Source organism: Neopsephotus bourkii, unplaced genomic scaffold (genome assembly GCF_033783945.1).
Source record: "Neopsephotus bourkii isolate Nb327-2 ecotype Australia unplaced genomic scaffold, CSIRO-AGI_Nbou_v1 NB_121, whole genome shotgun sequence".
Classification (NCBI taxonomy): Eukaryota; Metazoa; Chordata; class Aves; order Psittaciformes; family Psittacidae; genus Neopsephotus; species Neopsephotus bourkii.
Window position 1 is genome coordinate 1 of NW_026900638.1, and position 25,571 is coordinate 25,571.

The 25,571-nt window shown below is 46.5% G+C and overlaps 1 protein-coding gene across 1 annotated transcript in view; it reads right to left on the reverse strand.

Annotated features, from left to right (window-relative positions):
• Positions 1 to 6: 6 nt before the first annotated feature.
• Positions 7 to 25,571, reverse strand: part of ADRA1D (adrenoceptor alpha 1D) — a 49,671-nt gene continuing 24,106 nt past the window's right edge. The window contains exon 2 of the mRNA XM_061365536.1: positions 7 to 2,788. Coding sequence (XP_061221520.1) covers positions 2,220 to 2,788 — 569 coding nt within the window. The 3' untranslated portion in view covers positions 7 to 2,219. The remainder of the gene's footprint in view (positions 2,789 to 25,571) is intronic.

Genomic DNA, 25,571 nt, shown 5'->3' on the forward strand with positions numbered 1-25,571 from the left:
CAACAGGATCCCAAAAAAGCCCAGGAAACCATCAGCATCTGCAGTCTTTACACTGCAAAATGACTTTCGTGTCACCCCATCGCCTCTGTAGGGTCTCACTTCCCTTAACATCCAAAGTGACAGGGACAAGTAAGATGCATTTCCCCATGGAGGTTCCCATTGAGTGTTGGACCTTTGCTTTTAGTGTAGGGTTGAACCTCTCTAGCTGGCAGCCTCTGCAGACACTGGGCAATATGCAGGCAGCAAGGAGTCTGGGTTCAGTGTAAGTGCAATGCTGCCCATGTGCCTTGGTGGGATTTGCTGCTGGGATGAAGATATTTGGACAAAATCTGCAGGTCTCTGTGCAGTAATTTGTCCAGTTTGGAGTCTTGCCTTGAGGAAAGGGCAGAAGGGTGTTTAAGGGTGTTGAGAGAGGGCCAGCTCCACACATCACATCTCAGTATGCACTGTACATAAAAGTAAGAAACCAAAGATTGACTTTCCCTATGATTTGATTTCTTTTAAAGCAGAAAAAAAGAAAGGTGACATTCCCTGTGCTGTGCCTAGGAGCCTTTCACCTTCCTTTGATAGCCACCCTTAGCTAGATGTGCTGTAGGCACGTTCATGAAAGACTCCTAATGGGGTTTGAAGAAAGTGCTAATGTGGATGAGTTTCCATCCAGGACACATTCAGTTGCATTTTTCCACTCCTCAACTTCATATTCCTGTTCTTAGTCACTTGTCTTGAGACATCATACTTCACATCCAGACTTTGCCTCCATCACCTATACGTTTCCTGCCTCTGCTCACATCTTAATCTGACGATCACTCTTTGTGGCTCATTGATGTATGAAACGTGATAAAACCAGTGCCTGCAATATGTGGTCAAGTACATTTTGGATGATCTTCTGAATTGCAAAGCACTGTTTGTGTGAGCCTGGCTGAAGTGGGGCTGTCATGTCTCCAACCTCCCTGAGGTCCCCCAAGAGACCATGGTGTCCTCCTGAGGACAACTCACACTCTAGGGCTGTGAGCAGGGCAAAAATCCACCTTATTGACATTGCTTTTGACCATGCTAATGGACATAACCAAGGGCCATTGTTGATAGCCACCAAAGGCTTCGATGTATCAGCTATGTGGGAAGTCACTTTGGAGAAGAGTCATGAGCATGACCCTGATGCTGGAGAAGATCCATCTACATGAGGGAGCTCCAAGTGCACATCAGCTCCATTTTAGATGGGCAGTAGAGGGCTCAGACTGAGCCATCCCACCATTCCTGAGCCACAGAGCAGGCTGACTACAGACCTGAGAGAAGCCCCTGGGGTATGTCTTTATTCTGTGTTGTCTGAGAGAGACAGCAACAAGAGCAAGAAAGGGACAGAAAAGGTTGGGGATGACCAATACCAAAAGGAGCTGCTTTCTCTCTGTATCACAGACTGTTGTGCACTAGAGCAAGATGGGTTGCAAGTGTTTCAGTTGCAAGTGAAATGAGAAATGCATCACAGGTTGGAATTACAGAAGAGAGACCTGCACACCCATTGGCGTCAGTGTACACATCTGGACTGCTCCTCTGGCCTAAAACCAGGTTATGTGTAAGGGGCAAAGCTGTGGTCACTGCAAACAATGATGGGCAGAGAGTCAGGATACCCCATCCTGCTTGGGAATACCACAGTCTGCTTGTCCCCCAAAGCAAAGGCCTCTCCTGGAGGTCCTGTCCAACCCTGTAGACCTACAAGCTCCCAACCCATTATCTAGAGGATGAGCTGCCAGCTACTGCTCAGCAGTGTCCTTTCTGGGTGCTGCCTCTGGGTAGGAACATGACCCTATGTACTAAGGCAGGGTTGGCATCTTTTGGGGTTTGATCTTTCCATTAGATTTGATGGTGGTGTTTTTAAGGCAAAGGAGACATCCTGGTTTCCCTTCATAGTGCAGCTTCTTCCAGAGTGAAAGATAACCATCCACTGGAGGAAACAGCTCTTGTCCTAAGGCCATATCCACCCCACATCTTCCTCTCCCACTGCGGCTCGTTAAGATGGGATGTGCCACCGGCTCTTATTTGAGGAACCCATGATCCCACAGAAGGAGCTGACCTCTGCGTGGGGGATGCTTTGATAACCTTTGGGCAACTGCATTTTATACCTGATTGCTGCTTCAAGTCCACCTGGCAGACCCACAGATGGTATCCCTTCACCTTCCTGCTAGATACCTCCAAAGAAACCATCAAAAGCTGTCCCAGTGGCTTCAAATATCTGTTTCTCTCAGGCCGCAGCAGTCTGTTAAGTCATAGGTTTGATAGTCAATGGTTTCCGTGAAGTCATGAGGGATCCCAATGGAGACAGACTCCACCTCCGTTTTGTAGGTGGCTGTCACCCCCCCTTTGCTGGAGCCACCCCGGATTTTATTGGAAAGGCTGTTCATCTTCTCCTTCAGTTGGGTGGATGCTGGTTTCTGGAAAGGAGTGAGCATTTTCCAGCCCTTGAAGCTGAGTGTTCGCCTCTTACTGGGTCTCTCCTGCAAGGAGGAGTTAAATAGGAACGAGCTGTTCATGGTGTTAATCCTGGGCCTCAGGTCTGTCTCAGAGTCTTGCACTGAGCTGTTCATGGAGGCTCCTCTCCATTGATGGTCATAGACGCGCCATATGGGTCTTCTTCTGCGGTGGCATTGGCACTTGAGCAGCCTGATGAAAGCTCGCTTGAACTCTTTGCTGGAGCATGGGTAGATGATGGGGTTCACGCAGCTGTTGAAGTATCCCAGCCAGAAGATGACCTTGAAGACAACTTCTGAGGGCTTCAGAGAGGGGAAGAAAGAACCTTGGAAGAGATGACAAGAAATATGGTTAGAGGAAGGGAAGGGGATGATGGTGCAGGGTTTGGTCAGAGCAGTCTGGAAGAGGAGAGACCTGTGGAAAAGACGTGATTCTGACATTAGGTCCTTGCCTAACAATGCTGTTACAATCACAGTGAAGAGCTGGCCACTGCAGGACTGCAAGGCATCAACCCTAAGGTGATAAGAATGGGTAACACTAATGTCTTTGGCAGGAGCCTCCTAGTCCCCACTGTGAAAAACCTGCTAGCAATGGACCCAGCACCCTCAAACACATCTGTGAGCCATCATGGCAACCACATGGAGCTTGGAGGGAGGCTGGAGGAAGGCTGCACAAGTATGAGGGGTGGGGATGGAGGACTTTTCTCACACCTTCTCCAGACAACCACCCAGCTACCGCCCTCCCCAGTCCAACACATGCTGTGTTTTGAAGGGGATCCACTCTTGGGGAGAAGGTCCTGGTGCAGGACCCAACAGCCCCATGGCCAAAGTTGTTTGCATCACCATGGGCTCAGCCATCCCGCTCTGAACTGATGCAGGTTACTTGTACCCAAGAGATATCCTCCACGCCTATGTGCCAGGCTGCTTTCTGAGACCTTAGAGAAGGGGATGAGGGCATCACATTGGGGAACAGGTTTAGGGGTCCCCACACTTCCCTGGATTATCAGCACAAGGCCAGCAGGCCCCGTCCCGTTCCAGATAAGACAGATTCTTGGTAGCTGCTTTTCCTATCTGTTGCACTGCACAATTCACCCTGCAGTGGAAATGGGTGGATACAGCCCTGTCACCCTCACAGATGGAAGAGCAACACCTCTTCACCTCCTATATGTATTTTGGGTCATCAGTGTCACACAGCCTCTGTTCAAATTCCATACTGATGCTAATGTAGACTGTTAAAGTGGGCTTAGATCCACCACTCCAAGATCATACCTGCTACTTGTAAACTCTTGATCTGTTCCAACCCCTATTTATGCTTTAGTGCTGGAGGTTCCTGGTGGGTTTCCCTTGATGGAAAACCAGGAGGTGTTTCCTGCAGCCAGAAGATGTCAGTGTTGCTCCCGCATGGCCTCATTGCTCTCAGCATTCCCCACTCCCATCTGAAACAACTTTCTGACTCAGCCTTAATTCCTTGTAATTTTAGCTGGATGATGACAAATCGTGCTGCCATGTGACCGAGCGTTGATTTGTATTTTAGTAAATAACATTAGCTCTGGATATCGTTATTATTTGCCCTGCGCTCAAAAGCCTGGTGTCAAAACAGTAAAGCAAGTGCCAGGAACAAGAAATTCGGGACTGACACTGCATAAAAGCTCCCCAAGCTGACTGCTGCGGGAAAAACATCATCCAGGAAACCCAGAGCACTGGTTCCAGCAGAGCTTCCTTACACTCGTCCCTAAGAAGTGGCCAAATTGCAGCCAGACTCAGCATTAGTTATGTGGGTTACTCCATCATGGGGATGTGGGAGAAGATAGACAGATATCGGCATTTACTGATGGTTAGGAGGGAAAGCATAGATGGAGCCACACAGAATGTTGAAGGCCAACCTACATCTTAGGGCTGGAGTACACAGTGGGTGTCAATATGTGCTAAGGAGGCATTGGAGAAAGACAATAATCAGGAATGTTGTCTCTGTGCTAGCAAGCCCTAGGGCCCTCATGGAAATGAATGGTATTTGCAGTTAAATGAGCAGCCTCTGATGGTGTAGCTTGTGATTTTGAACAAAGCAATAGCGCTGGGGTTAGGTTTTGTAGAGGCAATGATCCCACCTTGGTTGTGTTTGATTAAAGGGGTTTATTCTTTCTGGTGCAGTGGTGAACTTTATAGGTTGGTGCAAGGCTGCTTGAATCACCACATCCAAAGCAGAAACAGCACCCCAGAGCATTTAACTAGGAGCTTTTAAACACCCCAGTGATGCTAGGGATAATCCCCCTTTGTGCTGCATATAGCATCTCCTCTGCTCTTCATCCACCCATGGCTTTGAGCCTCCCCAGTTCACAAACTGTCCCCAGCCCATCACCCTGGACCTACAAGCACCACCTGATGCTTTGGGCAATGAGGACCAATGGTGGCTTTCCAACCCTAGCATCAATTCCTTTCATCCATCTCTCCATTGTGAGGGTGATGACACACTGGAAAAGGGTACCCAATGAAACTGAATGCCCCATCCCTGGCAGTGCTCAAGGCCAGGTTGGACACAGGGGCTTGGAGCAACCTCTTCCAGTGAAGGTGTCCCTGCCCATGGCAGGGGTCGGAGCTGGAGGAGCTTTAAGTTCCCTTCCAACACAAACCACTCTATGATTCTATCTCAGGTCTTGGTAATAGTGGATGGGTCTGTTTCCCTGCTCAGACTCCTGCTCTCCATCCTGCCTGGGACCAGCCTCTACCCTGTGCTCTCTGCAAGGCAATCCCTGTCTCTCAGTCCTGACATTGTGTTGTCCCAGCTTGACCCTGCCATAGCTCGGTGTGATTGTTTGCAGCCAAAGCAGGTGAAGGACTTCATTAAGCACATAATCCTCTTCATTCCTTTGGCAGGGAGAGGTTTTGTGCCTCAGTTTCCCCCCTGGAAAATGATATTTATCCCCATAACCCCTTTCGCAGCGCTGCTGTGAGCCCTGCTTGCAGCACACACTGGGTTCTCAGAGGAGCTGCAGATTTATGTAGCATTTTTTCAACTTTCAGAGTGAGGAAAAGAAAACAAAAAGCTATGGTAACGAAGCAAATAAAAGAAGGGTCCCTTTAGAAATGAGACCGGTGATTACTGCTTGAGCCGGGCTACTTAAGAGATTGGTGCTTGCTTAAACAGCCCGATGGTTGCTAAAATAATAACACATCCAGTGTTTAGCAGCTCCTTGAAGTTTCTGTTGTAAGAGCTTTGTCCAGATAAAAACCACAAATTGAAAAGAATTAAAACCCAACTGCATGAATCCTCTGAAGTTCAGCTCTGGCTGGTTTTCACTGGCTAGAACCTTGTGTCCATCTGAAGACAAGGGGCTCATTGCCATCCTCATTACCATGCAAATAAGCGTGCCCCTTGGAAGAGACGTGTGCTGAGTGCGTCCATAGTTTTCCCATTCGATCACACTGGGATGAACAGAACTAGGCAGGGGGTCCCCCAGAACAGGTCCTTGGCTGCTAGCTTTGTATATGCTGGAGCATCTGACTCTTGATAGGCACTGGGAGGCTGCATGTAAGGAAGAGTTGAAAGGACTTATTTAGGGTATGAGTAAAGAATGGAAGAAATTAGCTTTTGATTTCATGCACACAATTATGTGACAGCATTTTGAGAGAGGGAGAGGTTTTGGACTGGGCTTTTTAACAGTTATTATGTGAAAGCATAGATACTATTAGGATTCATGAAAGGCTGTGTGGAGTAATGGGCACTTGAAGAGCTCAGGAGGAGTTGGATGAGTCCAAGGTCCAGAAATAGAAAATATGAGTAAAACCTCAGGTATAGGAGCGGAGACTGTTGCACCAGCACTAGATACCTCGGTGTAAGAGTAATTTTTGATGATCTGGTCCCAAAAGCATCAAAGCCAGAACAGGGCAGTATCAAAGAACAGGAAGAACAAATATTGTAGGACTGTGATATAACAAAGATTTGTGAAACCTGGTCTTGTTTCAAAGAGGAGCTCTTCCTGCTCGCTCATAATCAGCCCTCTGGACACCTCTCTTGAGCATCCAGCTCAACACGTGGACAAAGCTTGGTGTGCTCTCCAAAGGAGGAGGTGGTGACACTCACCTTGGGGACATCCACCCATGGGGTGGTCTTGGTGTGATGGACACTGACAACACATGCAGTATGTGTGCTGGGAAACAACAACCCCCTGCCGTGCTGGACCATCTGGGACCCCAGAGCCCTCACAGGGAGAAGACAACAGGGACTTGGCTTGTCTTTGCTCTGCTTCAACATCCAACCTAATCAAATTCACATGTTTAACATAGAGGCAGCCTGGGGAGCAGGGATAGACCCTCAGAGGTGAACCTTCTCCACCCTGACTGACCACCCAGTGATGCTTGTTCTCATGGTGGATAGAGGATCCTGGTTATATCTCAATGTAGAATACTATCATGTAGGATAGGACACAGAGCCTCATCCTTTACATTCTCCACTACCTTGTTCAGATGACTCCATGTTGGCTTATGAGATCCTGCTGAAGACTTTGTCTTCTAATAAACGACACGGTTTAGTGTTTGATGTCCCTGCCCATGACAGGGGATTGGATCTAGATGCTCTTAAGGTCCTTTCCAACGCTAACTATTCTATGATTCTATGATTCTAATACTGCTGAGGGCTTGAAAGTCAATTTGGAGCCTTTACAACTTTCATCAGTTTATAGAAGTTCATTCCACATCTTGCAAAGCCTGAATCCTAGTGAAAGAGCTGGGTCTGAGCATCAGCTGTGGGTCCTGTTGTAACCCTAGAGAATTACCCTCAAGATCACTAAGAAGTTAAGAAAGCTGCAGATGAGCTCAGGGAAAACCGTCCTGCATCGTGCAAAGAGACTGGACTCAGATCAAACATGAGCTGAAGATTGGATTTCATTCTCCTGGTGATGCCAAAGCTGAGCTGATAAAGTATGTGCTCTGAAGTGAAAGCAAAAGAGTGATTTATTTGCTGTCCTTACCGTGTGTGTGCACAGGACATATGTATTGATATGCTCTGTGTGTGCCTATGCATTTTGTCCCCTAGTTAATACCACTCTAACTCACATCTGGGGCAAAACCATCCAGGTACACATCTCTGAAGCCATGGAAATGGTCCCCACCACTGTTGCACCCTGCGTTGGCTGGGAATGGCTGCAGGATGCAATCTCCCCTCCACATATCCAAACACACATTCCATTTATTTTTTAGCTTGTTTGACTTAGCACAATCTCATGATCTTTCCTTGCCTGCCCTTCTCCACCCTGCCCTCCCCATGACTCACTCGAAGGTGATATCACTTGGATCGTTTGGAGAGTTGCTGGTCCCAGTGTTCAGCCCTCCAAAAAATAAAGCAAAACAAGAAGAAAAGACAAATGCACAAATGAAAATGGACCCAGTCCAAGCTAAATTCTGGCCCTGGCTCCCAGTACACAGCCAGAATCTGTGAGCAGGCTTGCTTTGTGCTGCAGTTGGCAAGGGCATCCTTGTTTTAAAAGGTCCCTGCTTTAGAGCATGTACTAGAGTCCATGGCACAGAAATGCTGCAGACGTGATAGCAGGTGGGAAAAACAACGTGCCATAGTCATGCCCCAAGGCTGTCCCATCAGGAATATGGGAAATGTGAGGACAAGCAGGATTGATCACACTGACAAGGGGCTTTGCTGTTGCTTGGGGTGGTCTCTGTATCAGGAACCCTTTATCCTTATCAGGATAGCTTTGTATCAGCCCCTGGACAAAAGTAGCTTATGGAGAGTTGGACCTTGCTGGTGTTGGTGGAATGCCATGGAGAAGGTAAATAGAAAGCTATTATTCACTGCCTTTCTACAGCAAGCAGCATCACAGGAGATGGAGACTACTGGTAGTAGGTTAAATGCAAAGAAGAAGAGAGAGTTCATCTCACAGCGTGTTGCTCAGCTGGGGATGTCCCTGCTGCTGAATGACTGTTGATGTTAAAAAATGATTGGCAAAACTCATGGAAAAGAGGAAAATCTACTCAAGGTGCAAACCATTCTGTTCTTGAGTAAGGAAGCTCCAGAAATTCATATGTAGGGTTAGGCCATAGGTGTTCCATCACCCAAGCTTCTCCTGGATTGGGCCTCAAAGGTCAGGAGGGCTCTGAGGACTCTCTCAGGATGTATTAGAGCAGTAAGTTAAGAGAATTTCAGCTGGCATAGGAAAAACCCTGGTGCAGGAGGTACTGTAGCTGCAGAAGCTCACAGTGGGCTCTCCTGGCCAAAGGAAGAGTCATTCTCTTTGTTCTTTTCTTCTGGTTCTCATAAAATAATTAAATCTGGTCCAAGGTAATCATAAGCTGCCACTTTAAGGTCATCATCCAGCTTGCATCCTTCCTTGCCAGCTCCTTCCCAGGCTCCCATGATGGCCAAGCTTCTTGATGCAGCTGCCAAGCTATGGGAGGATGGGCTGGACATTAGCATTGATTTTTGCCTATGTGTGGAAATGGGAGCCTGAGCTTCTGACCAGTCTTTCTTGACCTTCTCCTCCATCCGCTGTTGATTAGCTCCATCCCTGGCAGTGCTCAAGGCCAGGTTGGATGGGGCTTGGAGCAAGCTGCTCTAGTGGAAGGTGTCCCTGCCTATGGCAGGGGTTGGAACTGGAGGAGCTTTAAGGTCCCTTCCAACACAAATCGTTCCATGATTCTATGACCACCTCCACTGTACATGTCAGGGTCCCTAGAGGGTTAACACCTCCTTGCAGCTAATGGTGTGTCTTGGAGTGATGAGGGAGTTCACTGCCCTCCCAGGATGGATCCAAGGGCTGCTTGGCATGGGGAGGAGGACAGCATGTTCACAGTGACTCCAGCGTTTTCCCTGTGGGACGATGGTGTTGGGATGTCAGGCAGAATTCCTCAGGCCTGTGAGCCTTTCAGCTGACCACATAAACTGTGTCACAGATAAGTGACCCCTTCCATTATGCCAGTGAAAGCTGCAGAGAGCAGTCTGCGTGCCTCAATGTGCACAGAATGCCTGCTTAATCATAGAATTATAGAATCGTAGACTGGTTTGTGTTAGAAGTGACCTTAAAGCTCATCCAGTTCCAACCCCTACCACAGGCAGGGACCCCTTCCACTAGACCATCTTGCTCCAAGCCCCTTCAACCTGGCCTTGAACACTGCCAGGAATGGGGCACCCTGTTCCAGCACCTCAGCACCGTCACATGGAAGAGCTTCTTCCTTATCTCCAACCTGAACTTCCCCTGTTTCAATTTGAACCCATCACCCCTTGTCCTACCAGTTGGCTTGATCCAACTTCTGCACCTTGATTGGCCAAAACCAGGGGTAAACCATCCCTCCCTGCCTATTTCTGACCTTCCCAGCATTGTTGCATTGTCCCATGTTGATGGTTGGAGAGGCTTTCCCTGGCCATGCCAAAGCCCATGGTAGGGTGTGCATATCTGGAATGCATGGGCCTCGTGGGGAATGAGGGCAGCCTGTTGTGTGGTGCAGAGACCAGACTGGGAGGGGGTGAAGGGCTATGGAAAACACCAACACTCTCAAGCAGGATCTCAAAACTGAGGTCTGAATGTGGCTTGCCTGATAATGCAGTAGAGCCTTGTTTTGACCATTTACTGCTCTAATTCATGGTCCCCAAACCAAACTGGCCCCTAACCTCCAGGCAGTACAGTCCTAGTGATGTCTCCAAAGCTTTCCTCTAAGTTGCAGCACATCGGCAGGACTTGACTTAAACAGGGGAAGTTTAGACTGGATATACAGAGGAAATTCTTTCCTGTTAGGATGGTGAGGCACTGGAATGGGTTGTCCAGGGAGGTTGTGAATGCTCCATCCCTGGCAGTGTTCAAGGCCAGGTTGGACGAAGCCTTGGGTGATATGGTTTAGAGCGAGGTGTCGCTGCTCATGGCAGGGGGGTTGGAACTTGATGATCTTAAGGTCCTTTCCAACCCTAACTATTCTATGATTCTATGACTGAAATTGCTTTTCATTCCCCTGCACTTTATTCCCATTAAAGCTCACGTTAGAGCTTTCCTCAAAGCAACCCCATGAATCCGGACCCCTGATGGGAGTCATTGCCACGAGGATGTTTCTGAGGTATCAAACCCCTGAAAACTGTATCTTTTTTGTGAATCACCAGACTGAATTTAGGCATTTAAGGTCTCAGACTCCTGGCTCATGGGCATCCAAAGTTACTCTTGATGGATTTCACCCTTAATGTCATTGGTCTCTTCTCTTAGGAGGAGTTGACAAAACTTCTCATGCATCAGTTTCTCTCCTGTGCAGGATAGCACTTTCATCAGTGGAAGAGCTTTGTCACTGAGCCTGCCACAGTGGTGAAGAGTGACATAGTGAAGAGCCCCACAGGTACATCTACACTAATACCTAACAGAAACCTAGCTAGTCTTGGGTTGTGCACAGCTTAGCATGGTCCAGCTAGACCTCTCCAGATGAATTTGGCCCAGGGAACAGCTCACTTCAGAGACCATTCCCAAAAAGCCTTAAGGACCCAACTATGCAGCCCTCCGACATTGTCCCAGCACCCTTAATCACCTCCATATGCCCTCACACCACATCATAGGGCGTGCAATGCAAACCATGTGTTTCAGAGGGCAGATCCACTCCGGTGGGCTGCCACACAGCACCCCCTGCTCTTCCAGAGACTCCACCAGAGAGTAATTACGTTGTAGGACCATTGGGAGACTGCATGGGGCCCAAGAAACGCTTCGGGCCAGCTGCTATGAAGGAGTTACTCTGCTCCAGTCTGCTCTACAGCCCTTGCTCTGGGGGATCGTGACCATAAATTGGCTCTTTTGTTCTCTATTTCCTTGTTGCTGTTGTTTCAGCAATATAAGTAACCCCTAGAAGTTAGCTTGGCTCCTGAGCAAGCTGTAGCTAAACTCATTTGCTGGATACCACTGGGAATACGCTTATGTAGGTGGACGAGGGGACCCATAGAAGGTTAAATATGCCAGGATTCTTGGGAGGGCATTGACCTTTCAGTAGGGAACACAGTGCTGAAAGCAGTAGAGGTAAATCCCCAGAAGATCATTACATTTATTGTGCTTTCTTTCCAAGGACCTGAATGTCCCATGTTAGCACTACACACAAAGCTTCATTGCCTTGGGTATACTGAATATCTTTCACTCGGGATCTATAAAGGAGAAAGTTGTGCTCAAGATAATAAAGGAACCATTAAGGGATTGTGGCCTGCTAATGCAGAGGGGTTGATGTATATATATATAGAGCTCTGGGTCTGTAGAAGGGCCAAGAATGGATTCCCTTCAACTGTGCTCCCGTGGTGAATACCTCCTCCTGGCAACCCATGAAAGCAGGACTCTGCTTCAGTCTCTGCCCTCCAACATTAGTACCAAAACTAGACATGAAACTTTAGAAGCTGTAGACACCCATGAGCAAGGTCTGCAAGGAGAAACTGTCCCAGCAGCACACACTGATACCACCAAAAGGAGCAATGAGTGCTGGTAGTGGGTGACTCTGTATGGGCACTGAGATGCGCATCTGCTGGCCTGATGCGGAGTCATGGTAGGCATGCTGCCTTCCAGAAGCTACAGAGATCTCGCTGGGTACCACAGCTTGTCAAGGGTATAGACTACAGTTATCCATGGCTACTCCTTCATGTGGGTGTGAATGACAAGGTTTTGAAGATGGTTAAGGCAATGCTTTCATGAGAGAATGAAGAGAAGGACCAAATATCTCCTTTTCACATTGTGGAAGGCAATGGTGGCACATCAGCTTTCTCATGCCTGTTGTGAAGCCAGGACCTGGGCTCTGTCTAAGAACTGCTAATGACCATTAACTGTGGGCCACTCATCATCATGAGTGCTCTTCTTACTCTGTGGTGAAGAGCATGGCTCGTTCAGTGTTGACAGGAGACAGTATAGAAGGCTTGGGACCTCCAAGCTTGGTGTTAGACATTGCCTTCACCATGCCCTAAAACCAGGCTTGTCCTAAAAGCAACCCTGCCCTGCCCAGGTGTTGCTTTTTTAGCTGCTTGGTTCCTTCTCCAAGATGAAGGGCTGGGCAGTAGATTCAGGGCCACAGACAATGCTGAACACAGAAGGGTCAGTAAGGTGGGCTTTGGAGTCACAAAATGAAGATGTGAGCTTTTTTCATCTGGCTTTTAATGCAAACTCCCCTAAAGGTAGTATTTTTGCAGTGTTTCCTATGCTTGGGAAAGACACATGTGTATCCAACTGCCTATTCCTGAATAATTCACAGATTTTTGCGACTCTTACTCCAGATTTGGGGCCTGACTCCAGTCCCAAAGGGATTTTAAAACAAATCTTTAGATCATGAGACTCAGAAAAAAGACAGAAATAAAATTGGGAAAATAATAATAATAATAATAATCATCATCATCATAATCATAAAAGCCTGGAAGATCGGCCAATCTGTCAAATCCAAAGGAACATCTCAGGAAGGTTCTTATTTGCCAGACGCTAATGGAGAATAAGAGTCTCCTGAGAGAAGGAAAAAGTAATTGTATCCCAGTCGTGTGTCAAGAGCTCTGGTCTTGCTGTGTGAGCAGGAAGACTGGAATCCGTGTGCTATAGAGTGAGCACGGCAGAGACCACAGTGAGATTCTTCCCTGTGTAGCTCAACACAGGAAACACGCTGCGAAAAGAAACGTTCCATCTGGCTCGGGATGGGGATGAACACAATGGCCTTGTGGGGTTGCTGGGTTCCCTCCAGGGCAATGCACAAAGCAGCGTGTCAGTCAGAGAGGAGCATTCCCATGGCTTCCTGAGCGTGAAGGTCCTGCTGCATTTGAGGCTGAGAGTCTTCTCTGCAAGATGGCATCTCAGGCACACTGCTGGGTAATGCAGCCAGCATGACCAGCTCTTGGGGAAGGGAAGAATTTATGGGCAAGGGGACTAGCTGTTAACTGCAGCAGGAGTAAGCCATAGGTAGAATGTCTCATGGGCAGAAATCCAACCGTAGGCATAGGTTGTAAATAATAATAAGCAAAGATGTTTTGCTTACTGCAGGTCTCAACCTGGAGAAGAGAAATCTGCGTGGAGACCTCAGAGCAGCTTCCAGTATCTGAAGGGGGCTACAAGGATGCTGGAGAGGGACTCTTAATCGGGGACTGTACTGACAGGACAAGGGGTGATGGGTTTGAACTGAAACAGGGGAAGTTCAGGCTGGAGATAAGGAAGAAATTCTTTATTGTGAGGGTGCTGAGGCGCTGGCACAGGGTGCCCAGAGAAGCTGTGGCTGCCCCATCCCTGGCAGTGCTCAAGGCCAGGTTGGACACAGGGGCTTGGAGCAAGCTGCTCCAGTGGAAGGGGTCCCTGCCTGTGGCAGGAGTTGGAGCTGGAGGAGCTTTAAGCTCCCTTCAACCCAAACTGCTCTGGGATTCTACGTTGCTTCTTCAGGTCCTGTGTGAGATTGCCATTATGACACCAAACTATGTAAGTTCTTGGACTTGATTAACTTTGTCCGTTACTGCTGGCTTGCATAATGCTCTCTTTCGATTGGCAGTAACTCTTTGCAGTGGGAGACTATGTTTTTAGCTTCCTGATGCTTTGCATTCCTGTCCCACTGGTGCAACTTGGTTGGTTAAACACTGGAGGCTAGAGCCATGTTAGACCCCCCAGTGTATCTTCATCTACTGCTAATGTTTCACAAAGGGTGTGGGTCTTCTCTAAATTGCCTCGTATCAGCCAGATCTGTGCAGGTGACTCTGAGACCCTGGAGTGGTTCAAATGGCACTAGAGAGTGGTGTTTAGGATACTGAATTAAACCCTAGATGGGATCTCATTCAACTCGTGACAAACTACCTTGGGCTTTGACATACCCATCTCCCAGGCAAACCTGTGCAGTGCCAAGTCAGAGCTGGAGCCAAAACTGCCTTTAATCTGGTGCTTTTACGCACAGAGAAGCAGGGAAGATTGGCTGCTATTAGCTCCTTGCTTTGGAGTCTTGTTCCAATTGGATTGGGGGGTAGTGGATCACGCCCAAAAGTCTTCCTCTCCTTACTCTGTGACATGAAGAATTGCCTCAAGTGATCCCTTTTTAGGAGACCCAGTACAAGCCACCCAGCAACCCAGGACATCACTATCATCAGTGCCTGCCACAGGTTTCTGTTCTTTTCATGGTGGGCTGCAGGATTAGTTATAAAGTAAGTTCTTATGTGGGATTTCTCAGGAATGGAGGCAAAATTCATTGTAGGGTTGGTTAGGAATATAACCTTCACATCCCTGTCTGTCCAAAACCTCCTGTAGAAGGAGGTTTGCGGCTTATGGGAGAATTTCTACTTCTTTGAGGTCCCAACTAGCTCCTATTGGCAATCCAATGGATCTGAGATTCCATCTTTTGCCCAGGCACATCAATGGGTGACCAACCAGCTCAGACACTATCCTGATATACTCTGAAACCATCCTACAGGGTTTAGCTTTGAAAGCCTGGGATAAACAGAGGAAAGAATCAATGCTCCTGGTTGGATGGAGGTTGCAAGCTGTAGAAGGGACAAATGATGGGAGAGGTTTCCAATAGATGTTACATCAATGTAACATCTAATCAATATTAGGAAACATTGCATGACCTCTTTGTTAATGTTATTTCTGGGGACTACTCCTAAAAATCAATAAGAACTTCATGAACATCTGCATTATTATTTAGAGAGAAAAATATTGTATATAGAGGGCAGAGAACTTACTTAAATCCATGCTGAACTAAGAATAAACCCCAATAACCAGGGAAGAGAGGTGCTAAAAGGGACTTTGGAGGGTCAGTTGAAGATTCACCACAACAATCTACTTGAGAAAACCCTAGGTATTACAACAAGAGAAGCAATAACAAACTTCTAAGTAAGGTGGTAAGTTAGTAGAAGCACTCAGCCCTGTGATAACTCCTTTGACACATATATTTAATGTGATATCATCAAAGCTTCTTTTGCAAGCTAGCAAAAATGTTTCTTCAGCCCTTGCCACAAAAGCTCTCTGCTTCTGTGTCTATAAATACTGAATGGACATAGCACAAGGTATAAACCAGTGGTTCTCCAACTTTTCTGAACCAAAACCTGTTAATTCTCTTCATTTTCTTGCAGAATGGATTGATCCCTTATACTCAATAGTTTTCTGTGAACCGTTTACCAAGCCTTCATGGACCATCTAGATCTGGAGACCACTCTTCTAGCTCCTGGTTCTTGCATTCATTGGCAGAAAAAATGGCACTTTGTGGTGAACGCTGCAACTGGCTTCTTCTGTGCTACTCCTTTTGATAGCTTCCTTAAGCCTTCCCTTGCAAGTAATTGCTGTTCCTCTCTGGCTACTTCAAACATAAGCCTGCTTTCAACTCACCTCCAAAAGAAATGTCCCTTTCTATCAAGCTGTCTCCTCCACTCTGTTCAGAAGCATTGAGAATGTGTGTTTTTTCCAACTAAAGAGCAAGCTTGGGAAATCCTGTAGAAAAGGATGGAGGGGAATGATTCTCAAGCAAGTCATCCAAGACTTGGAAAAACCACTGTGTTTGCTGGGTCGGACCCAAGACTACTCTTTGTTTTTCCAACTCAGAAGTTCTTTTCTCTGCACTTGGTTTTCTAAGAATGTGAACTCACCCGCCCCGTCCTGTTTACAAGCTCGTAAATATGTCGATCAGATTTGGCTGCAGGGTAGGCCTTGGAAGGGCTGAATCCTGCTGGGAACACATGGCATTTTATGTACAGTGAGGCCAGATCTGAGCTGCACAAAAGAAAAAGGCAATTTTTCATTGGCCCAACCCAAATGAAGACAAAACTCTTCCCCAAAGTCAAATGCTTGAGTCTTGGCTTTAATTTACAGCGCAGGGTGAGAAGGACTCACTTTGAGTGCGTGAGCATTGCCAAGACCCAAGCAGGGATAACACCATTGATCTAGAGGAATGATGTTACAATGGAAGGTTTAGTTTAGCTCATTGCTGGCAATACTGGTGGCCCCCAATCTGGAGAACTTGCTAGTGGCAGGAGGCCAGCGTTTGGAAAACACGCTATCAAGCAGAGGTGTGGGAGCTTCCTCAGTGCGTTTCCACCGTGCCGGTCCCAAGGACATTCTGTTTATATCAGAACTGGTCAGACAGGACGTCACTGGCCGTGGAGCCTGGCACCGCAAGCACTGGCAGCCCATGCCCTGCTGCTGGCTGTGGAGGATGCTGAACAGCATCCTCAAGAGAGCCACACCACCGGGCTGGGGTGCTGCGATGTCGTGGAGGAAAGGGTGGAGAAGAAGGGATGGGGGAGGTTGATATTTTCAGCTCTGATGAAGGATTCAGGACCAGCTTTCGCAGGCTCAGGAGCGGTTATTCAAGACCAGCCAGCCAACTTCTTGTTTCTTTTCAAGCTCGGAGGGGAAAATCCTCCAACGCCTGCCCTGTTTCCGCACCCAGCTCCAAGGCACAGCCCTTCTGGCTTCAGCTTGCATGGAAAAATCTGCAGTTTCTCATCACTTACATTCTCTTTCTGGCTTTTTTTTTTTTTTTCTATGACAAGAAGGGAAACTTAAAATAAATTAGTATTTCCGTCTTCTCCCCCAACCTGGAATTATTCAGGGGAGATAGATAGCAAAGAGTTGCTGTGTCTCTCCTCAGCTCTGAAACCCAGCTTTCAGCTGATTACCAAGCTCTAAAACCATTGTACTTCAAAAAGAGACATTTCCCCCCTCTCAGAAAACAATGGGTCAATGTAACAGGGCTCCAAAAATATAACAGGAATGGTGAGATAACAACATCCTCATTGCTCCCAACAGTTCCTGAAGCCCTTAACTTGAAGGGATAACGTCTCCTGCTTAATGACGCATTGGTTGACTGCAAAGGATCCTTCTTAGTCCTTTCTCCCTTCTCCACGGGAAGGGTCATGTCCTCTGTCTGATGTGACCAGCTGTGCATCTCTTATCTGGTTGTTCAGCAGTGATGCACTTAAGCTGTATCTCTGTGGACGCAGTAAACAGGGACAGGATAAGGGACCAGATTTCGGCATCCAGGCTGTTAGCATGGACCCTGGCATAACTCTGGCCAGAACGTTGTGTAGTGGTAGCAGAGCCAATAGTTTTACCTGCATGTAGGTCTCTGTTTGGGAGTGTTCAGCTGTGGCAAAGCCAGGCACATGGCCAACAAATCAAAACTAATCCCTTGTATTTGCTAGTGGTGATGTGATGGGGGAAACTCCTTGTGTTTCATGGTGTGCAGTTGAAGACCAGTCCTCGAAAGGGGTGTTTGCCACCTAATGCTTAGCAGGGGGTTCCTGCACTTCTGCAGCACACACAAGGCTTGTACCCCACAGTTTGTGGTCCACAGCAATACATCTGGCAGCATGAATATGAAGGACTGCATGGGTAACACCACATCAGGAGAGAACCGAGCCTGCGATGCCCAGACTAGAGCAGTCTCCAGCAGAGCTGGTGGCATAATGCAACCATGCACAATGGTGTAAGGACCTGTCAGTGGGAAGGGTGGCAAGCACAGAAAACCCAAACTATAGACAGTTTTAGTGACCTGAGCAATCCATCTGGATGCTATGGCTAAATAGTAAAATGACACAAGTGGCAAAATTGCCTGCCTGGTTGTCTTAGCCATAGAACTGAGCCTAGAACAAGCATCAAAACAATGCTGGGAAAGATAAACATAGCAGCAGACCAACCATCATATCCTGGTGGTTTTGGATAAGCTTTACAGTTACATGCAGTTTTAAGGAGATATTTCAGGAGAGAGAACACCAGAAACTTGCTGCATTGCCTGGTTTAAATGCCTGCACAGGGCAATGGGATCTCTGCTGAGAAGAGATGAGTGTCTCAAAGAGCTTAGTTATGGTGATGAGGCTCATTCTCCACTGACATTCTCCACTGACTGCTCCATCTCTGCCCTACCTCTATTTCTTTTTTAGCCACTGATCCTGAAGGGAAAGGATGGAAATTAGCATTCAATTTTCCTGCCAATTTGAGTACCTCCCATGAGATATCTGCCTGCCTCTCTCTTGCCTTTTCATTAGGTAAACAAGCCTTTTTGCCTCCTGTGCTCTTCACTCACTGCTCAGAAGGAATATACATGTGATCTGGGGTGCACTCCCTGTCTTGACGTAGCCTTGACTCCTAATTAACTTTGGGATAAGCTAATTTTGCATATTCACTACTTGTTCGAGGGAAATGGCCCTAAGTGGACTTTCTGACCCTTCTTAGGGAAAGTGTTGGTTTTGTGGACAAGCCCTGTCAAGGCAGACATCATCCCAGGTAATTGTTATGTCATCTTCTTCTATCATCACTAACTAGTTTCTGACTTGCCCCCTCCCTTTTAAGAAACTTTGATGGGTCTTCATATCAAGGGAACAAGAAACTGTGGCATCTATGTCTGTCTATCTCTATATCTATCTCTATATCTATCTATCTGTCTGTCTATCTATCCATCTCTATATCTCATCTCTGTCTCTATCTCATCTCTATCTCTATCTCTATCTCTATCTCTATCTCTATCTCTATCTCTATCTCTATCTCTATCTATCTCTATCTCTATCTCTATCTCTATCTCTATCTCTATCTCTATCATCTCTATCTCTATCTCTATCTCTATCTCTATCTCTATCTCTATCTCTATCTCTATCTCTATCTCTATCTCTATCATCTCTATCATCTATCTACCTCTACCTCTACCTCTATCTATCTCTATCTCTGTCTGTATTTGTATCTCTGTATATGTATATATGGGTATATGTGTGTGTGTATGTGTATGTAGATGTAGATGTATATCTATATATTTATATCTATATATCATCTATATATATCTAATCATATATATATATAACTTGCTTTGCTTGTGCACTTCAACCAGCAGTGTTTTCTAAAGGAAGGTAGCGTGGGGGTCCAATGAGGGACTCCCAGTGGGTTCCCAGGATGTCTTGGTCAGTAGGTCTTCACGCAGAGATGTTCAGTCTTGTCTTGTGCAATGGATCTGTGGCTGGATAAAGAGATTCTATATTTGCTGTGAGACAGGACCCAGCTTTCCTACAATGCAGATCCCCTACAAATTGCCTCCAAATATTCAAAGCACCAAAAAGAGCAACTTCCCTGGCAACTGAAACCATCTGCCTCAGATGCCAGTGACACGCTTCTTCAAGACTATCAATTAGCTTTCAACTAGAGATAGATATCTTGTAATATTGGGTGAAGCTAAACCATCTGATGATCCCTCACATAAATGTCAAGGAACAGATTTTAAAGGTAGTTACACATTGAATTCTCATTAAACTCATGGGCATTACGCATGAAAATATCTTCTCAACACAAGGATGCCCAGTATCAATCCCAGCATTGCATACATTAGCAATGCTGGCAGTTCTGGATCAGCATTTGTGTACTCCCTGAATAGTAGCATATGGGAACATTCTGGTGAAATGGTTCATTACAGGAATATCTTCCCTTCCTGTTACAGCTGATTAATTGCTCTTACAGATACCTCCCTCACAAAAAAGCTGTGAAGGCTACTGGCAAAAAGGCATCCGTGTTCTACCTAGGTAGTTATGGCACAAGCTCAGATCATAAGAAAGCCAAGAACAGAAACAGAGGATCTAGACCAAGGAAGACTGAAAAATGGAGGTTGCTCATATGGAAAATTGCCTCCCATGTTGGTGCCCACAGTGCAGAAAATAAGCCAAAGATACAAGAAATGCTCCAAGGAGCTCTACAAGACAGCACAAGGGACTGGTAAGCTTGACTTTATAGAGCATGAGATTAAAGGATCTTGATCTATTGGCATTATCTGGGAGAAACTGAAGCAACCTGCTCATTCATTGTGGTGAAATACAGGGGAAGCTGTTTCTGACAGCAAACATATCTTTCACCTAGCCAAGGAAGGCAGAAAAAATTAATGACTTGAAGCTATAGCTGCATAAATTTACTCTGGGAAGAAAGCATCATTTTTTAATAGCAAAGATAACTAGGGACATGGTTTCTCTGTTGTTTGCAGTCCTGAATTAATGCTGAATGTCTTTCTAAGGAGAAAACTGGTTTTGAGTAATGGGGGATTTGAAGAAATTACTGAACAAGGTGCTTAGGGTTATAGTCCTGTGTAAATCACAGTAGGCAGTTGGAGCAGCCCATCCTAGCCTTGTAAACTACAGCTGTGATGAGCAAACTCCATTCCAAAATGGGGTAGGTCTGCAATATAGAAGAGCTGTAAAAATCACCATTATCACAGAGGGTCTTCAGATGTGGTAGGTGCAAGAACTGTTTGGGAAACAGCTGCTCTGTCCCAGAAACTGCTCTAATTGGGAATAGCAGTGGGCCTTTACTCCCTGCCACAAGATCTTTCCCTGGGTTTTACACACGTAAGCTGTGATGTCTCCATTTCTATGCAATTAGAGGCACTGACAATGAGTCAAGCATCTGTGTCAAGGGGTTTAATTGCGTGTAATGAAGGTTTTGCTTGTTGGGGATCATGTCAACATTTAATTAATTACAGTGAGCTATAGTGTTGGTATTTGAGACCAGTTAAGTGTCTCCACACTCTCACACCCAGAGCTAATATACATTGGTGTGCTTTGTAATTACCCACAGCTATGAAGCAACAAGCACCATAGAGTGCTTTCTGGGCCTTTCCTCTCAAAGCAAGCTGCTGGCACTGGTGGCATGGTCTGCAAGGACCTGCGGATGCCATGAGCAGAGACCTGAGCCAGATGTGAACAGTCATTTGGCTGCCTGCAGCATTAAAGATGCAGTTTTTGTTCTGCTGAAGAAATCAGTGTGTGATGTGCTAATACAGTGCCTTGCAGCTCTGGGGATAGCTGGTGGGAGCAGCCTGGGGTGTCCTTGCGATGTACTCTTCAGTGCCTGCCTGATCTGCTTTGTATTTGTGGGGCCCACAGCCCACTTGTGAGTGGTTCTAAGGGCTCCCAAAGGAGCTGGAAGAACTGCTATATGTATTTATCTTATGTTATATATTGGATGCCAGAGAGGGACTCTTCATCTGACAGTGATAGAACAAGGGGTGATTTGTCCAACCTTAAACAGGTGAGATTTAAGTTAGATATAAGGCAGAAGCTCTTCCTTGTGAGGGTGCTGAGGCACTGGCACAGAGTGCCCAGAGAAGCTGTGGCTGCCCCATCCCTGGCAGTGTTCAAGGCCAAGTTGGACACAGGGGCTTGGAGCAAGCTGCTCCAGTGAAAGGGGTCCCTGCCCATGGCAGGGGTTGGAACTGGGTGAACTTTAAGCTCCCTTCCAACACAAACCACTCCAGGATCCTATGATTTATGTAAAACTCCATAAAAAAAGAGCTTTTCCAATAGCAACCCTTTCTCCTGATCTTTGAGCTTTCCTCTTTCAGTCCAGTGGAAAAAAGTATAATCAAGAGAAGAAAAACCCCCAAAACAACGAAAATAGCTTGTTAAAAAAATAATATCTCCCTCCTCCTTCCTATATCTTATGCTTTTCTTTTGACCCTGTCAAAGTGGTCTCTGTCACCTTTTGGGGAGAGTAGACAGCCTCTGCCAATGACTCCTGTGCTTTCCTCTCTGCGTTTGTGTCTCACTCTTGCAGGGATAGGTGCCAAAGGACACACGCTTGCTCCTGGCCGTGCCCAAATGAGGACAATCAATACCAGGGCAGCCCTGCCTGCAAGCACTGGGAAGAGTCTGCTGGCTGCTCAGTGGCACTGGAGTCCTGCACGGTATCAGCACAAGGAGCTGGGATGCTTTGTGTCCCGCATTCCCACTGCTCGGCATTGTTTCTGGGCTTGATGGTGGGCAGGTGACTGCTTTGTTTCTCCGTTCCCTCTGCCTGATTCCTCTCCCTAAGTTATTTCCACCTTATTTCCTTGGCTTTTTGCATAGGCTTTCACTTTGTTTCCTTTGCTATCTTGTTCAGTGCAGGCTACCTGCGGCCTTTTCCTTTGCCATGCCCCTGCCAAGTATAAGGATAGAAGTAGACATCCTCAGAGCCACAGAAATGGATTTTGCCATGCCACAGATCAGCTTAACTCTTCAAGATAAGCCACAGGGACAAAAGCAAGTGATGGGATGGCATCACGTAAGCTGCTAAGCTGCTCTTATATTTCCCAGGAATATACTTGTTTCCCTCAAGAAGGATATCTCAGCCCCATGAAGATAGGTCAAGGAGAAAGCAAGAAAGCTCTCAGTGCATCTGTCCCTTGCATGCCTGCCCATGTAGATCCATGCAAAAGGGGGTTGTTATTGTGGCTTTTTTCACCTTATCTGAGTTCTTTGACTCCAGGTACCAGATACCTTGGAGCAGATATGGGCTTACTCTTAGAAAGGTCTCAAATCAAATAAATACTCAAAAAAGATCCCAAATAAAATACTTTAAAAGATCTCAAATCCCATGACTGCAGCACAGAAGCACCTGGGATATTATTTAACCCTTTAACCTTTATTACACCTTTACTTGCATGTGTGAGTCTTCGGTAATGACCACATTGCTTCTGCCTTTGAGAGGTCCCTGTTGGCCCAGAGGAGATGGGGCTGCTCTCCTCAATGCCTCAGTTGGGGTGAGTGTCATCTGGACCTCAGCAAGGGGCTGAGGGAAATCCTTGAGGGATAGAACTTCCAAAACCTGACTGCTCTTCTATGTTAAACTGGACAGCTAGAGCTGGTCCAATTTCCAAAATGTGATGATTAGTAACATGATAATAGTAATAGTAGTAGTAATAATAATAATAAACATAATATAAAATAATAATCTCTGATTGATCTGCCAGTTTTCCTCAGTGGTAGATCTCCATCTGGAGTGCAGTCCTGGACTTGTCCTGCTTGGCTGGAAATGGGGTACATGAGACTATGAAAACTCACACCCATGTCTCAACACTCCTTCTTTCCAGGAGTCATTTCTGCAGGTCCATCCAGCACTTCAGATCACTCCCTCAGTGCTGAATCCCTTTGTTGGGATGAGCACTCTGTTATGCTGGGCACCCAGCTGCAGCTCTGAAAGTCCTCATAGAGCCTGGCCTGGCCTTATGTCTCTACTGCCTGCCAAGCAATCACTGCTGATGAGTGCCTCAATAAATACCATTTATTCCAAGTGTACCTTGGATGCTGAGCTCTCTGTTGGGCTAAGCCTGATGACACACAGCATGATCTCCAGCCATTTGTCTCCAGAGGAAAGCAGATAAGTCCCCTCATCCCAGCTCTTCCAACAGTATATGCCAATGGATGCTATTTCCCAATTACGCATCAGGCAGTGTAGCATCACTTGGATCCCTGTGTCTTTTCAGTATATGCATATGACTTCCAGAGTGTGTGACTCAAGATAGCAGGAACAGGGCAGGAATTACTGTTTGCAGCCAGAAAACTCCTTTAGTATTAAAAATCCCCTTGCTTTCCTAACTGAAGCAAGCTCTTACTTAAAATCTGGATGGATGTGTGTCTGTATTGGGATGTATGCCTGAAGAAAAAGGTGTTTGGGCTGCTGTTGCTGTATATGGGGCCCAAAACACAAAGAATATATGAGGCTTGGTACTTCTGCCTTCAACCTTGGACATCTGGAGGTGAGAACATCCCTAGTACCCTTGAGTGGCTTTTGATCCTTCCATTACACTTAAAAGACCCAAATCACTCCACTCCATAGATGAATTTTCCATGAAAGGAGGGATTACTTGGATCCAGAACTGCACACATGGGGCTGCCCAATGTCTGATTTCTAGGGTCGAGTCTTTTATTCTTTTTTTCCACTGTGCTTTACGTTTGAAAGCTCAGATTAGCCCAGCTGTGCTTGCCTTGGTCTGATAATCTGTTTAATACCTCTTAGAACTAACTACAGAACATGAATACATTGTCATTACTAATACTATTAAGTCCATGTCTGAGCAGAAAAGAAGCCTCTCGCCAGGCATGGAGTTGATCCTGCATCCAAGCAAACCCACTTTGGTATCGGCACAAAACATCTTGTGGCAGATGCTGTATTGATGTAGGAACAGATAACCAGGACTTGGCTGAAGTGCATCACTATTGGAAGAGTCAATATCAACAGCAAAGACAAATAGATTGCACAAGGTGAGTTAGAGGCTCCTATGTACCTCTTTAATCCCCTTGAAGAGGAAAGGTCAGCTTGTAGCAGACATTTCAAGCTGTTGTGTTGCTCAGGCTGCTTCTGGACAAGCACAGTCCCCAAAACTTTGCTGCTTCTCCAAACTTCTCCTATGAAGTTATTTTGCAGACCTGAACTGCAGCTCAAAGCAACCCCAGGTGTCAGTGCAGGCTCACCAGGCAGAAGGAGTCCCTGCCCATGGCAGGGGTGTTGGAGCTTGATGATCTTGAGGTCCTTTCCAACCCTAACTATTCTATTAGGACAGCCAGCTCATTCCTCCTGAGTTTAATTGGATTTCATCCCCTTCGTGCCAGCAAAGCAAACATGAAGGAGCAACCTGGTTTTTCACAGCCCCATGAATGTAATTCCCCAGTTAAAAATACCTGGTAAGGTGCTACACTCAACTCTGTTCTGCAAAGCAGCAAGCTGTTCAGCAGATGTGTCTTTACTCCATGCTTAGGGAAAATCATGGACAAATGAAGAGACTGACATGTCTCACTCCTGTTCCTGTAATGAAATGGGAATAGCAGCTCGCAATCCTTCCTTGATAGTGGCACATCCATTTAAAACAAAGGATGGGCTCCGTGGATCCCAGTTACCTCTGGAGGTGGTGGGTACTATAGCAAAGAGCAGGAGAAGCAAGAGACTTGCACAGTGTTCACCTAGGTACAAACACGAAATCAAAGCTCACTTAAAGGTGGAACTGTTGGAATAAATAAAGGCAATGATATGGAGGGAGTGGGCAAACTATTTGTACAATACTAGACTGTGTTAATCTGTATGGTTGAATTGAAACAAACTGCTTAAAAAGAAGGAGATCCACTGAATGACAGAAAGGAAGCATAAGACAGATGATTACAGTGACCCAGAACAGCCAGGACCCAGATTATCAGGGGGCTTCAAGGGTAAGATTCATCTCACAGACTGACACAAATTAGGAGGTGCATGAGAGTGAAAGGCTCAGTGCTGATGCCTGTGCAGCAGTGCCTTGTGCTGCTTGGCATGACATGGGACATCCAAAACTTGCACACAGGACTGGCTACTGTGGCACAGGATCTGCTGCTTTCTGGAGGCTAGCTGGGACTTCCTAGTACATCTTTAATGGAATCAGAATGACATCCCATACCACCTTGTCATGGTA